Source organism: Pavona decussata, unplaced genomic scaffold (assembly GCF_977016875.1).
Source record: "Pavona decussata unplaced genomic scaffold, jaPavDecu1.1 SCAFFOLD_102, whole genome shotgun sequence".
NCBI lineage: Eukaryota > Metazoa > Cnidaria > Anthozoa > Scleractinia > Agariciidae > Pavona > Pavona decussata.
The window spans coordinates 5,870,610-5,885,457 of NW_028145517.1; the positions used below are offsets into that span (position 1 = coordinate 5,870,610).

The 14,848-nt window shown below is 38.9% G+C and overlaps 3 protein-coding genes and 1 non-coding gene across 6 annotated transcripts; 3 read left to right on the forward strand and 1 right to left on the reverse strand.

The window, feature by feature from the left end:
• The first annotated feature begins 1,038 nt into the window (after positions 1 to 1,038).
• LOC146471883 (signal recognition particle RNA) lies at positions 1,039 to 1,336 on the forward strand. The gene has a single exon (XR_014866802.1).
• A 735-nt stretch (positions 1,337 to 2,071) lies between these two features.
• Positions 2,072 to 6,683, forward strand: LOC146471884 (H/ACA ribonucleoprotein complex subunit 1-like). Its single transcript, XM_085120453.1, has 7 exons — positions 2,072 to 2,288; positions 3,417 to 3,565; positions 3,858 to 3,917; positions 4,225 to 4,291; positions 4,848 to 4,880; positions 5,805 to 5,948; positions 6,105 to 6,683. The coding sequence occupies exons 1-7, from the start codon at positions 2,153 to 2,155 to the stop codon at positions 6,116 to 6,118; spliced, it is 603 nt and encodes a 200-aa protein (XP_084976579.1). The 5' UTR covers positions 2,072 to 2,152; the 3' UTR covers positions 6,119 to 6,683.
• Positions 6,484 to 9,579, reverse strand: LOC146471885 (uncharacterized). Its single transcript, XM_085120454.1, has 2 exons — positions 8,804 to 9,579; positions 6,484 to 7,389 (listed from the first exon to the last, which is right to left on the reverse strand). Exons 1-2 carry the CDS (start codon positions 8,906 to 8,908, stop codon positions 7,087 to 7,089), a joined length of 408 nt encoding a protein of 135 aa, XP_084976580.1. The 5' UTR covers positions 8,909 to 9,579; the 3' UTR covers positions 6,484 to 7,086.
• A 309-nt stretch (positions 9,580 to 9,888) lies between these two features.
• Positions 9,889 to 14,336, forward strand: LOC146471886 (uncharacterized). Of its 3 annotated transcripts, none has more exons than XM_085120475.1 (2): positions 9,889 to 10,258; positions 13,252 to 14,336. In XM_085120475.1, the coding sequence occupies exons 1-2, from the start codon at positions 10,157 to 10,159 to the stop codon at positions 13,516 to 13,518; spliced, it is 369 nt and encodes a 122-aa protein (XP_084976601.1). In that variant the 5' UTR covers positions 9,889 to 10,156; the 3' UTR covers positions 13,519 to 14,336. The 3 variants fall into 3 exon arrangements, with proteins under 3 accessions (XP_084976601.1, XP_084976602.1, XP_084976603.1); XM_085120476.1 differs by lacking the exon at positions 9,889 to 10,258 and adding an exon at positions 11,374 to 11,616; XM_085120477.1 differs by lacking the exon at positions 9,889 to 10,258 and adding an exon at positions 12,284 to 12,486.
• The last annotated feature ends 512 nt before the right edge of the window (positions 14,337 to 14,848 follow it).

Genomic DNA, 14,848 nt, shown 5'->3' on the forward strand with positions numbered 1-14,848 from the left:
ACATTTTCAGACCTGGTCTCTAGAATGCATACCCATTTCCGTAAATCGATGCCCGTTTTCAGACCAACTAAGTTCAAACACTGTACCCTTTGGCGCAGCACATACCCATAAAACTTATATATGCCGAGGACCCTCCCCCCCCCCCCCCCCCCCACTCCCCTGGATTAATCCCTGTGTAGGCCTGAACTGAATGACAGAACTGAGATACCTCCAAACCACCGAAACCGGAAGCATAATAGAGAGGGGAGAACGTTTATCGTATTTGAATAAAACTTCGTGCTAGTGCAGCACGCAGCTAACTTAACTCTCACAGTCATTTACGACCAATTACAAGTTGTTTCTGACGGGGCCGAATATAACTAAAATTATAAGCAAATGAACTTTATGTGAATTTGACCGACTATGAACTTTTGCAACTCTGCTCGAATTTGTCAGATTTTGACAATAAATATTTTTTTTTAAAAGCTAGTTGTAGTAAGATTGTTTTCTTTTATTATGGAAAGCAAAGGTAGGGTATGAAGACCCCAAACGAATTTTTGAAAGTTCATACAACTGCATGGCCTTCTTATCAAAACATGCAAATTTCCGTGAAATTAATTATAACAAGCGGCATGGTCTAATTTTCAATCAGCTGAACGTTGTAACTTTGATAAATAAATAAAATTTTAAATTTTGAAGGTCTGTCAATTTCCAGTGGAGTCACAGATGTTCAAAGTCGACCTATCAAGTTTTTTATATCGATGGATGTCTGTGAAGTCGAAATATTTTGTCGATAATTCTGTCCCATCCCAGTCAAAAGGACGTGGAAATCCTTTTAGTTCGATAATTATGACTTGTGAGTACTTAAGATAGTTTGTCTTTCCCATACTCCTCCTTTATAATTTAAAATTTCCTGAAGAAAATTGGAAAATCATTCTCCGACGTCGACCGCCATTTTGTTTTTAAGAGAACCGGAAGTTTTTTCGTAGATCTCACTTCCGGTTACCCAAAGCGAGGTTGCAAAGAAATGACTAGTTAAATTTCGTCTCTTATCTCTCAGCCGGGCGTAGTGGCGCACGCCTGTAATCCAGCTGCTTGGAGGCTGGGGTTTCTGAATGGCTTGAGGTCGGGATTCCTGGGGGCGGATGTCCTATGTAGATCGGGTGTCCGCGCTAAGTTTGGCGTCAATATGGGGAACACGGAGGAGTCTGAGTTCTCCAGGTTGGTTAAAGAGGAGCGAACCGGCCCAGGGTGGAAACACAGCAGGCAAAAGCTCCCGCGTCAAACAGTAGTGGGATAGCACCTGTGAATAGGCAGCAGTTCACAGCCCGGTCGAGATAGTCAAACTCGACCCTGTTTTTTTTATCTTTTTCTTTTTCTTCTTTTTTCCCTTTAAGTTTTATTTTTTCATTGTAATAAAATAAAGTTGATTCGATTCTGCAATATATTATTTTTAGGGATGCTTCTTTTAAAAAATTGTCTTTTAATATCTTTTAATAAATTTGTCTTGCTGATTTTCCGCAAAGATTAAAAAAAAAAAAAAAAACAACTTGAATGTGTATTTTAAATTGGTTACTTCATACAAAGGGTGCAACTGCATGGTAAATTTTGTAATCGGAAATAATTCGGCTTATTCCTGTATTATAAACAAGCTCAATCCCGATCGTACGAAAAATGGTCAATAATGCTCTGTTTTTTTTTTTTTTTTTTTTGGTGACCACATGGGACCAAAACCGCTTTTAATTAATTAATCATTGTATTTATCTTTTTATTTATTTCTTCATTTATTTAATTATGATCTGAAATTACAAATACAGCCTTTCACTACTTAATTACAAAGAGCCGAAAGGCCAAAATTAGGCGGTGTACTGGCAAAAGTTGTATCATTGGCTTTTTTCATTTTCTACTTATCTTTTCAATTGGAAAAAATCCAGTGCCTTCTCTTGAGTTGTTTCACGGCCCCATAAGCTATATTAGCTTTAAAACCCACCGTGTTTTAAATAAAAGTTGTTGTTGATGTTGTTGAGAACCTGTAAACTAGTCACTCAACTTGGTAGCCTTTCCTTTATTGAAAAAAGAGATGAACGGTTACCAAGCCAATTTCTCTGCACCACGCGGTCAAACGACAACAAACGAGAAGTAGCAGAATTTTGTGATTTTCTAGGTGATCTTTATGTCTTTTCGCGGCCGTGGAGGTGGCCGTGGTGGTGGTAGAGGTGGGGGCCGTGGCGGCGGTCGGGGTTTTGGAAGAGGAGGCGGCAGAGGTGGATTTCAGCAACGAGATTTTGGTCCTCCTGAACATATTATGGGTACGAATTTCAACAATATCTAAGCTAAAATGAGCTGAATAATGTTAGTTTAGCACTAAGATGGGTGAACATGGTTCGATCCTTGGTTTAGTTGCGTATTTTTCAGCAACTTGCTTGCATACTTCTGCGTTTTATAGTCGATCTTTACCGGAAGAAATTCACTCTAAAAGACCAAAAGATGTAAGGACTTACATGTAGTGAATACAAAGAACTGAAGCTGTAGAACGTTTACAGCATGTATATGGCAAATTGGGTCTCACTGACATAAACTCTTGATTAACAATAAATCATTAATATAGATGTGTATACAGATCTTCCACCGTCTATGCACAAGTTGGAGACCAGGGGCCACCAGGTTCATGTATTTTAAGTTTTGTTTGATTTGTAGGACTTTTTTGGGTCTAAAACATTGGTATTATTCATATCTATACCAAACTACCGCTTTCTATTGTTAGGTGCTCATTGTAGAGAAGTGACCATCTTGTGGTGTTGCATGTTTTAGATGGGTGTCCATATAAAAGAGTCCTTTTATGGCTTAGTCACCCATGGGCCAAAGATAGTGCACAGCCACCTAAAATTGCATTGTTTTTAACAAAGATGAAATGTTCATCTTGTGACCAGTATGGAACAAAGAGAAAATCTGAGTCCATGACAGGAATCTTTGACCTTCTGGCCAGTGTGTGGTCATCTTCCTTATTTTATTTGCTGTTTTTAACCTCTTATAATTGGACGCCTTCTAAATGGACACTCAGTCATACTCCCAGCCATATGCAAACTGTGAGTACATTTCTTACTTCCCATAAGTGAACACCTGTCCTAAGAGGACACTCAGTGGTGGTCTCTGCCACATATAAACAGAACGTTTTAACCTCCAAAGACTTCCCATAAGTGGATACCTCTCTTAAGTGGACACTCAGTCATGGTCCTAGCCACATACAAACACTATAACATTAATCCTGTCATAAGTGGACACCACTTTCAAGTGGACACCTGAGTTTAGTCTCCAAGGTGTCCGTTTACAAACAGTCACTGTCAGTTACAATCCAGTGATTAATGAATGATTGGGTTAGGTATGGATAAGACAAAACAGGCTTTGTTACTGTATTGAATTATTTCCTTTTTTCATAGAATTGGGCCATGTTCTTCACACATGTGAGGGAGACCTGGTGTGTAAATGCACCAATGAGAAAATCCCGTACTTTAATGCTCCAGTTTACTTAGAGAACAAGTCACAGATTGGGAAAGTAGACGACATCTTTGGTCCAATGACAGATTTTGTATCCTTGAGAAATGATTATTGTTGTGCCAAACTTTCTACCTTTGCTTTGGAACTAAGTGGCCAATGCATTACTGTGATTAAGCCCTAACAGCGATCAGTATCAAATTTCTCCTTGTAAAATCAATGCTTATTCAATGCCTGAGGTCATGAGAATTAAGGATATGATCATCCAAAGTGATACTTTAATAACTTCTCCAGAGTACTTTAATAAGAAAAGTATGGGGATGAGATAGGAGAATTTTTTCTTTGATATTCAATGAAGTTACTTCCTTGACAGTTGATTCTTACAGTACTTTTCAGTGAAGGTAAACACAGACATGAAAGCAGATTCATTCAAAAAAGACCAAAAGGTAACATCAATATTTTTTTAAAATATGATAGTTGAATGTATACACATTAAGACTGAACCCCAGAAGCAGGAACAAGAACCATCAACACGTGCATAAAACAGATTGTGGGAGAAGGTGAATGCTGTCAGCACTCTGCCAAATTTTACCAAACATTTTACTATAAACAGAACTCTACTTGAAAATGTGTTATTCCATTTAAAAATACACTGATTCAAACTTATTAAAATGCATCTATTTTAGTATGTTTTTATTGCAATGACACCAAGTATTTTTACTATTATTTTTTTTTGTTGCTGTTCTCTCATAGTTCTTTATTGATCCCATGAAGTTGTTGCCTTTGGCCAGATTTCTCCCCAAACCTCCTGGGCAGAAAGGTAAAATATATATGATATGCATGGAAATATTATTTTCTAGTGGCTTTCTCTAGAATTGCCCTGTGGCCTTTTAAAGTCCTTGAGAAATCAAAATGCTTGTGTAAACACGAGTAAGGTTATAACATGCATGTGTCAGACAGTCTGGATTTTTTGTTTCAGTAGAAAAGCTTCTGCTTACACTATTTGGGACTTACAGCTGTAGTTAGGGTGTAGTTAGGACCTTGAAATCCTAGGAGCCGGGGGCACTCCCCTATGTAAGCTATGTTGTTATGTGCAGCACTTAAGGGTCTAGGTTTTGAGCCATTTTGGTCTGAATTAGGGTAAAGCTCGTCTGGATTTGCGTACAGTTTTAGAAGAAGGTACGTTTTATTATTTGTCATCTCTTGAGGAGTGCAGTTTGATCAACGTTGGAGATTTGAAGCCTTTCTCAAATGTTTACGCAGCTACTACCCTGAAAGAGTTAGTCTGCAAATGGCCAATGAAGAAAAACGAGGGTGTTATCCAGTGCCACAGATCTTTATTCTTACCATCACTAATTCCTCTTCTTACTTTCTAGGACCCCCAGGGGGCGTTGGAGGTAGAGGCAGAGGTATGTATTACCCATAACTGTTTATGCCAGGGAATTGTTTTAGTGATTTGTCTAATACTCAAGTCAAGTTCTTGAAAAACTTGGCTGATTTTTACAAGTTGTAATCAATAATAATATTATTATTTCAATCCTCTCCATCCGTGGCAAAAGACAGTTATAGTGTCAGTCTCCTATAATAGAAACTTGCAACAAAACTGGCCACTACATTTTTCAGGTTGAATCCACTGGTGAAAGTATGACTTTTGGCTTTTCTAAGTGATACTAAAAGTAGTTGACATATGTTCCATCAAATAAAAACAAACCCATAACTACTTTGATTTGCCTCAATATACATTTTACTGTCCTTTTTACACGGAATGCCCGCATTGGGAGAGTTCACAGCGAAGAAACTACGCTTTTACAAACAGATCGAATAATTCAAAGCCAAGGGAGCCAGACCAGTTCAGCGGGGTCATGACGTTATTGCAGAGTTATTCCCGGTATGATTCCCAGTAACACAACGATAAAAATCACGCAGTCTCTCTGAATAAAACCATTCAATGATTTCAATTGCGAAGGGAGGATACAGTTGACTATAAAAATAAGGGCCTGAAAAAACTGTATCTCTAAAGTTAATCTTATTAGAAGGGAGGATAGTTTTTAAATATCGGCGAAACATGTCATGGGGAATAAATGGGGCTACATTAAGCATTTCGTGTTACGCCGATTAAGGGCATCTTGTTTTTTCCATAGTCAGAGGTCAAAGTAACTAAATCTACATAATAAAAATTAATGTTATAGTAAGCACATGAAGCGTAAATAGTGGTCTTATAGAGGATGGGGGTGGAGGCCTAACATGGAAGAAAGCCCTCTGATTGGGACACTTGTGAAAATATCTCCAGTTGGTTGTTTTAACATTGATGTTTTTTCTTGTGATGATTCAAGGAGGAGGCAGGGGTGGACGAGGCGGTGGAAGAGGAGGGGGTGGAAGAGGTGGCGGACGGGGTGGATTCCGTGGGGGAGGCAGAGGCGGTGGTGGAGGCTTCCGTGGTGGTGGTAGAGGAAGAGGAGGAGGAGGAGGTTTCAGAGGTATTTATAAATTGGAAATATTCATATAGAAACCTGAGAAAAAAAATGTGGTTGGTTTTATCAGATTAGTTAGATTCAGATTAGTTAGTTTGCGTAACATTGTTTTTTACAATTTTCTTGAAGAAATCTCACTTAATTTGTGTGTTTTTTCCTTAGGTCGTGGGAGATGAATGTGAAATAAAGAGTTGTGGAGTTTTCAGTAGCATTTTACATTCATTCACTGTACAAAATTTAAACAAGACCCCATCCACATCCACAGAATGCATCCGAAATCAAAGTACTTCTCGTCCAGGCAGTCAGTTCTACAAGTTTTTCTTCTTCTTAGAATTAGTTGAGTCCATGTTTTGTGGCGGGGACATTCCTAGGTAACATGATATATGCTGATAAAGGACGCGGTTAAACTCTAGGTAATTTTTCTTCAACTAATGCGACTTTTATCACAACAAAATGCGAGACAAGTTGCAAGAAAAATTGCCTGGTGTGACAGTCCCTTAAGTTGACAACACGTAAGAACTTGTGCTTATGTCACCTCTGATTGGCTTATGTGAAAGGAGATTTATTAAAACTTCACTTGTGAACTCTGACTGTTTGATTGAAATAAGATGCATGCGTGTGGTGTGTGGATTGCCAGCTGCACAACTATTGTACTTTCATATTCAATTTCAATTTTGTTGTAATATGAAGAACTACGGTGCACTATGAAATAAAATAACTATTTTATTCAAAAGGAGAAAACTTATTGTTTGTGTTCACATAAATGAGAAAGTACAGAATAAACATGAGTTTCCTTTGTGTCAAAAGGCCTTTAGTAGTCAATGGTGTTTCTGTTTAGCCGTGAGGAGGATAGAGGATCCTGAGAACGAGGTTGATTTATGGATTTCTTAAGCGATGACGTCACAAAACGAGCCTTGGGAATTTCGATATCATATCGTTACGGCAATATCGTATTTGTATGGCATAGAGGCCTTAAACTGCTGTTGATCGGCGAAAGTTTTATATTTTTAACCATGCTGCTGAAGGACAACATGAACAGAGTATGGCATAGAATTTAGAAAATGCATATCAGCCTCGATCTTTACGTCAAAACTATTAAAACTTTAAAATCTTTGAACTGACTGCTTGCTCGTCTAAAATAACGTTATCTTTTAACAATGTCTTCTCCCTTGTATGGAAGTGGTACCAAGTTGTAGTCGTGTCTGATGCGGTTCTTTAAATCCCGCCATTGGTGTAATGCCTCGGGTCTTGGCGGGATAAGATCACGGTAGTATGTGCTGCCAGTGGTGGTTTGACAGATGTCTGGGACCCAGAATGCTTCACGCACCCTTCCCGCGCGCGTCACGGTGGCGGTCGCGGTGCGTGTGTTCGCGCGTGACCCTGCGCTAGTTCCTGTTTTCTCGTTTTCCCCCACTACAATTTCTTTCTTTAGCTTCTTGTCTCGTTCCTTTGAAGGTAAAAAATAATAATATTATTCCGCGTTTTGTCATAGACAATTAAGAAGTCGACCAACCATATACCAGTTGTTTACACTGCAGAATTAACAGATTAATTATCTGATCTGGTACGTTAGCCTCCCAAAGCAAGATGCTATTTGACCATGCGCAAATCTTGCGTTTTGTCACAAAAATGTGATATTCCCCTTACTGAAAAAATTGTTATAGGTTCGCCTTCTGTTGCGGGAGAACTCGGTTTTTCTATTTTTGAGTATTCCTGTGTCAATGACTGAAAATATAACTCTATAAGTTATTCACCAGGCCCCAGTTGTTCAAAGAGCGGATAACTTTATCCACTGGATAGGTCGCTGTGCGGCAGATAAAATTTGTTCAAGAATTTCCTGATAGCCCTATAATTTGTGTATAAAGTAGAAGCGTCTAATCTAAGCCTGGGATTGTGTGAAAAACTTGCCAAAAGCTTTGGCTGGAGTACATTTTATCCGCTGGATAGCAACTTATCCACTCGATAAAGTTATCCGCTCTTTGAACAACTGGGGCCAGGCTTACAACATAACCTCACATTTCTTTTACAAAGAAATGATGGTTTAGAAAAAGTATTTTGCATCCCGTGTTTAGTTCAATAATGACGATGAAGAACTACACCTTTAGGACTGTGAGTAGACTCTTCTGGTAGGGTGAAGAACGAAGAGAACTTTTTGACAATTTTGTTAACTATACAGCGCTCTTGTCACCCGTCTATTGATATTGTCATGTATCTATCTGTATTGACAATTCTTCGTCTTTAAAAACTATTTTACCAGACTTGGAAACTATACAGTATTTTTTTATTACGTCTACGTTTAGATTATATTATTTGTGAGGGACACACCTTGTTTTCAGACCAAACTCGTCGTTAGAATTACTGCACGCACTACACATGTAGACAAGATAATTTCATAGCGTTGCCCTAGCTACCGTTTGTTGCCGCTAAACCGTTTAGCTACAGCGATTTCAAGCATGTGACATACAACATTCCCTCAGTGACCTTTAAGATGTTGCTTTTTAATTGAGTATCATTCAGCCTTAGTTTGATATGGCGGCATATCTTAAGTCATGACAGTCGGACCTATTAAATTTGTCTTTTCATCAAGGTTGTGCTATTTCAATACAAGATTTGGTAAACATAACTAATTACCCCATTCTTTAAGCATTGTTTTTCTTTTAAAGTGTGGTAAGCAAACATATTCCTGTTTTTTTTTATGTCTTCATATTAACTTGTGGTAGCATGTTGTAGGGAAAAAGTGTCGGGCTCTTTCCCGACCCCAGACAAAGTTGGCCAGTCTTGCATCCCTCGATCTCCATTTTTCTATGAAGTGAAAATCAAAGTGACAAAAGAACAGCACGAGATATGAAAAATAATCTCACCATTCGAGCAAGCTTCTGAACTTTAAGGTTGTCCAGTGCGAGGTGTTTTCTTTCGATAATTCTCTGTCTTCTTTGAGCCTCTTGGTGGAATGCCATTCCGGACATTTTCAAGTTTAAACTCCTTCGTGTATAAATTTCACAACACCGACTAACATTAAAAGAGTACTAATGGAAATTCTTTTGTGCTTGATGAAAGGATTTCAAAGTGAATAGAACTCCTGGTGTGTGGCTTTACTCGTGGCAGCCATATCTTCTTAACACTTTGTTTGCAAGTAATTGTTTTATTGCTTATTACTTTACACGTAAGAGCTTGGTCTCTTGGGAGTCTGTTGTATTTTTTTTAATGTTGGCGGATGAACTTTCTAGTGCAGTGTAAGCAAATATCAAAAGAATAAATTAACAAAGTGTATATGTAAGGTACAAAAGCAGGAGTCGTGGATTGTAATAAGAAAGGCAAAATTTTTCTTGAATACTGACTTCTGTGTTTATATGCAGTTCGTGCATAAAATCAATTGACCTTTTCCAAATTTTACAAATCGGGTCAAGTCACACGCCACCATTACTAATAACAACACATAACATACATAACTATATATGGGACCGGGGGGTACTCCCTATAATGACCCGGGAGGGGGTACTCCTTAGAATGAACTGTACGAGGAGGCTTCGTCCGAAGGGGTACCTTTATCAGGCTGGAGGTATATTAAAAGGTAGAGATTTCACGATCTCGAGTCAAAGTATAGAAAACTTGATAAGGAAAACTTTCATTTAGAGCGATGCAGTGTTTCTTCTGTAGGTATGTGAAAGGGGTGTTTAAAAAGGATTACGGCCTTTTCTATCAAAAATGGTATATAAAGGTTAAAGGCCGATTTGAGCCTTGGAGCGGAGCCTCCCTGCATGAAACTTTGTTAAGTTCCTCCCCCCCCCCCCCCCCCCGCCCCTTCCTTCCCCGAGATGTAGCATCAGACGGATTAATTGACGGATCCTACTAAATAATAGTTTTTTTTTAAACGGAGACAAAATCTTTACAGCTGTCTTAACTTGAGTTGTGACTGGAAAGTCTGAGAGCTCTTGCATACCACAAAGGCTTGTTTCCACCAAGATAACAACTTCGACCTGCTCAATAGCATCAAACGGCATTTTGTAAACAAAAGATTTTATTTACGCCTTTAAGAGAAGCTCTTAATCTGTTTCATTAGCACGGTAAGGTATTGTTTTGACTGGCTGATTATTCCCTTGGGAGCTAATAACCAAAAACTTGGCTTATATAGTCAGCGTCACATTAGTGGTTCAACGTGTATCCAGTTTCCAGGCAAGAAGGACAGGAAGGTAAAGGAAAAAATCGACTCCAAAATGTCCACTTGTACGCACATCGCCTTTCATATAGAAGCTAAGAGAAGGCAGCGAGTTATAGATAGAAAACATGAGGCTATGCAACGGATGCTGTATGAAAAGGTGAGAAATGGAATCCTAAAGTTTTCATCCACTTGAGTCAGAATGTTACATTTGACTTAACAAGTAAATCACTGGCCCTAAACAGACAGTACATGCACACTGCTTTATGTATTCGTATGAATCGCTTGCTTTTCCGGCTGTGATTTGCGTAAGGAAAGGTTATTTTGTCTTCGGAATACACACTACGTGAGCAAGGATTTTGCATGTATCAACAAAAATGGAAGGGGGCCAACATAGCGAGCGAGAACCTGGTGAAAATCAAAAAGCAAATCAGTTACAAACTGATTAATTTCGAACCCGAAAAGGCTTTTGGCTAGGTATCAGCGAAGGAAAGGAACCATTCTTTAAACTAAAACGGGAACTGAATAATTTAGTTGCCCCAGAAGTCACACAACTAACTTGATCACCTCGACAATTTATAGACAACATTAAGCTTCACGATTTTACCCAAAGCCTTTCTTGCTAGATTTAGTTTGTTACAGCCTTCAGTTGTTGCTTTTCCCTCGCACTTTTGCTTTATTACCACCATATCAAATTTTCTGTGTAAGTCTGGTTGCCTAGGAATTTTTTGTTTTGACTATCCTGAATTACTAATTCTACGCGCGTGCGCGCGCCTAAATGTCTTACACATAGCACAGCTGTGTTCGGGATTGAATATAACGTTATACGTCATTCTCATCCCTGTATGCATTAAGTTTGCTACTTAATCTGGAAAAGAAAACAAACAGACCGAGAAACAAACAAGCAAATGATGTTGTTTTTGCTCTTTCAACCGCACGCACGCACGCACGCCAAAACAGTGACCTCACGGAATTGACTTTCTAAACGTGGAAGTAATACAATTATCGCAGATTGCGCGCGTTGTTAGCCCTCCTTCGAGTAAAATTCCTGAGGAAAACAACTAACAGCGACATCTTGTTCACCCTAAAGAGGAGTTTATGCATAAACTGCTCTTGCTATTTCCATGAAGGGAGTCAACTGTTTGCATTACAAATTAATTTTTAAGACCTTATAATTACAGTCTGTCCCGTGACGTCACTGTCGTACCCAGGAGACCTTAATTTAATTGCTGTATAATTATTCAGTAGCATTTATGACGTCAGCGTAAAGCGAAATTAAATTTAACAATTTTGCGTCAATCTTTACCGAAAAAATATTTTCGCATTCAGTGACATTGAACAACTGTATAAAGGGAAAATTTGAGCTTTTCAGTTTTATTATACATAACCAGACAAAAGATTTGAAAAGACTGACCCGGACAAAAAAAAATGACAGAAGCTTATCACAATGAGGCTTTACGGAAACAAAGAATTATCGACAAAAAACACGCTGCACTGGCAAGGATAAAGTACGGAAAGGTGAGCCCTGTATCTTTCAAAAGCTCAATTTTCACTGGAGCCAGATAACCTGCAGCTGCATTGTTTTTTAGGTTTAGGAGCATTGTTCTCTTGTTCGTTCTTTTGTCCTCTCGGCCAACCATGTAAGACGTTGCAAACGGTGCAGTTCCAAGGGAGTTTCAGAAAGTGTTATCCATGTTATCTCAAATTTATAAAAGGGAAAATTATCATCCCCGGAATGTAGTAGCTTGCCAACCTTTTGTTGGTCTCTAAAAATGTTCCAAGCACTGTTAACTAATGCAGAAAACCTGACCAGGATTTCGTCACCATTTACCAGCATTAATAGTAGCACTTTTATCGTCATTTTGCCATGTATTTTTTCCCGACATTTTCTATCCCTCCTCAAAAACCCTGTTAATCATGGCTGCGTGTGGCCAAGGTTGGTATAGCCGCAAAAAAAGTCTGCTCTTTCAGGCTGTATAAAGGTTGGCATAGTGAAAACGTATAAGAGCTTCGCATCTGTATGAACGGGCAAGGTTCAAATCTCGGTAAAGCCCAGAATTGAAACTGCGTTCAACAAACCGGCAGAACTGCGCGACCGTGTCGATCCCCAGAGCTCTGGGGACGGGAATGTGAGTGAAAGGGAAAACCCATCATGACCCATAGTGCCTTGCGACAATTCTCGATCAAACGTTCCATGGATACCAATTTAGCAACAAATCCTCCGGGAGCCATTTACGCTTACGAAATTTGCTATAAAACTCGAAGCAGCCGGGTGGATTTATTCACAATCGACACAAAATGGCTTTTGCTTACCACATGGAAGCTTTGAGGAAGCAAAGAATCATCGACAGAAAGCATGCAGCCATGGCAAGAATCGCGATAATACAGGTTGGAATGTTTGCGCCATAGTATGTGCATGCCGGCATTCATGGTCATTCATGAACGACTCGTTGAAATCATTGTGCTTATGTATACAGTTTATGGTTAAAAATTTAGTTATACTTCGCTTTTGGTCGTAGAAAATATCCCACTGAAACAAAACCGATAAAGTTTGTTAACTGATAGAAAATATAGACTTTATATTTCGATTGCGAAGCTTCGGGTTTGTTGCATAAACTTTCCGTGCAGAAGGAATGTCGAGTGCTTTGTCTAATCAAATGAAAACACGCGAGCTTTTAGGATGGAAATGCAAACAAACAGAGTCTAAACCAGTTGGCAAGTTTCCTTGAAAGTTTGAGTGAAAGAGCCACTCGAGGCGTAAAAAACTGCCAAAGAAGACAAGACAGAACAGACAGAAGCGAACTTGTATTATTTGACGTAACTTGTAAACACTAGCTGTAGGAATTCAAAACATGTATGATTCATAAGATGTGTTTGCTTAGTAAATTTCCATATGAGGATCCCTGATCGATTTTATTTAAAACGTTGTTTTTGTAGGAACTCAATTTGTATTTCCTTCTAGGTGGAAACACAGGCTAGTGTTCCTGATGATGATGAATACAGACTTTGGTTGATGGGGGGATGAAGCCTTAGATTCAACATTTTCAGACACTAAGATTTCATTCACAGACTCAAAAGCTAATGATAACAGCCACAATGACAGGTAGCTCTTTTAACAAAGGGAAATCTAACAGAGGCAATTTTTCTTCACAGCAACTGGAAGATGAAAAGAAACGAGCTGATGCACAGAGACGCAAATTACAAAAGATTGAACAAGAAAAAGAACTGGCACGGACAAGGGAAGAATACATTCGGAGCATGGGGCGCACAGGAAGAGCAGGAGTTGTAAATGCCAATTATGTAAATATGATTGAAGAGCAAAAGAAGAGAATTTCCCAGAATGATCTACGCCACCAGGAGAAGATTCTACGCGACCACTGTTTGGTGATGGGGAATGTGAACGACAAGTTCTTGGCATGAATTAGATTGCCAGGAGCCTGGCATTGTGTAAAGATGACAATGGATTTAATATATTTCAATAATTTACTGTAAGAATCATTGATTACTAAGCCTGTCACATGGAATTCTAACTCAAAAAAAGCCGGATCACACCTGTAGATGGCAATTAATGAATTCCTTCCAAGCTTTGTTTAAAACTGTTTAATATTCTTTCAGTTCAGAATGAAAAAAGATAATCCAAATTAAGGCATTCAAATTAAGACCATACATGTTTAAAACATGTTTTTGCATCAAGGATGGAAATTGCTTTTGGTGGCTAGCAGGGAGATTGAATCTTCATTGATTCCTGAGATTCAGAGGGTGCTTAGATCCTTACAATCTGGCTGAGTGTAAACTGTCCTAGTGTCCTAGTCACAAAAGCCTCAGTGACTCCAAACCAAGCCCCACCCCATTTCAGATCTAATTACCCCCTAAGGTCTTTTAGACTCACTTATAGATGAAACATTGTCCAAATTTGAACCAAACTAGTGAAATTTTAACAATCAATTTTTAGAATGTCCGACTTAAAATCTGTTAACAATGTGAGTGAAGTTAACCCTCTGGGCGAAGGCTTGATTTCTGCAGGTTCTGTCATTTCCACTGTAGGATTATTTTTCCTGGCATGGCTGAAAATCAAGTCTACCTATTCACGCAGAGCTCCTGAAATCACTCTTGGCCTTAATTTTTTAACAATCATTGTGTAAGAAAAGTGTGCTACTTTTAAATTGAAACCACCAAAATATGTCGGTGATGCTGTATTTGTAAATAATAAAAGAGTCTTTTTGCACTTCAAAGAAAAAGTGACTTTTCATTGGAGTATCAAAATAGGCCTACTAAGCCTTACTTCCGTTAGATTATTTTTTGGCACATACCACTCAGGGTCCTTGCCCATAAGATCCTACTTTGGAAACGGTTCAGCTACTGACCCCCTCCACAGCATATCTGTTTTATACCCTCTTCTAAATTTATTGCACGAGATACCCTACAAAAGGAAACGCTTAACCCAGTTTCCCTCCACCCGGGGAGTAGTCTGAAATGTCAGCCGTGTGGGTTAGGGGGAGGAGACGGCTACCATTTCAGACTACCCTGGGAGTTACGGCCCTTTCCTGTTACAACACAATGTAACAAGAAAAAGCTTGCGATAATCATGTTATGGTCATAAAACCTATTTTGAAGATGAGAAAATGCAAAGATTACTCCAACAACTTCCTCGCCCCGCGGCCAACCCGCTTGTTGTCCCAAACAAGTTCTCGCAAAAGCTGCCGTCCTTTGAGGTGTTGAAGTTTAGAATATCATGTTAATGTGAGCTTTA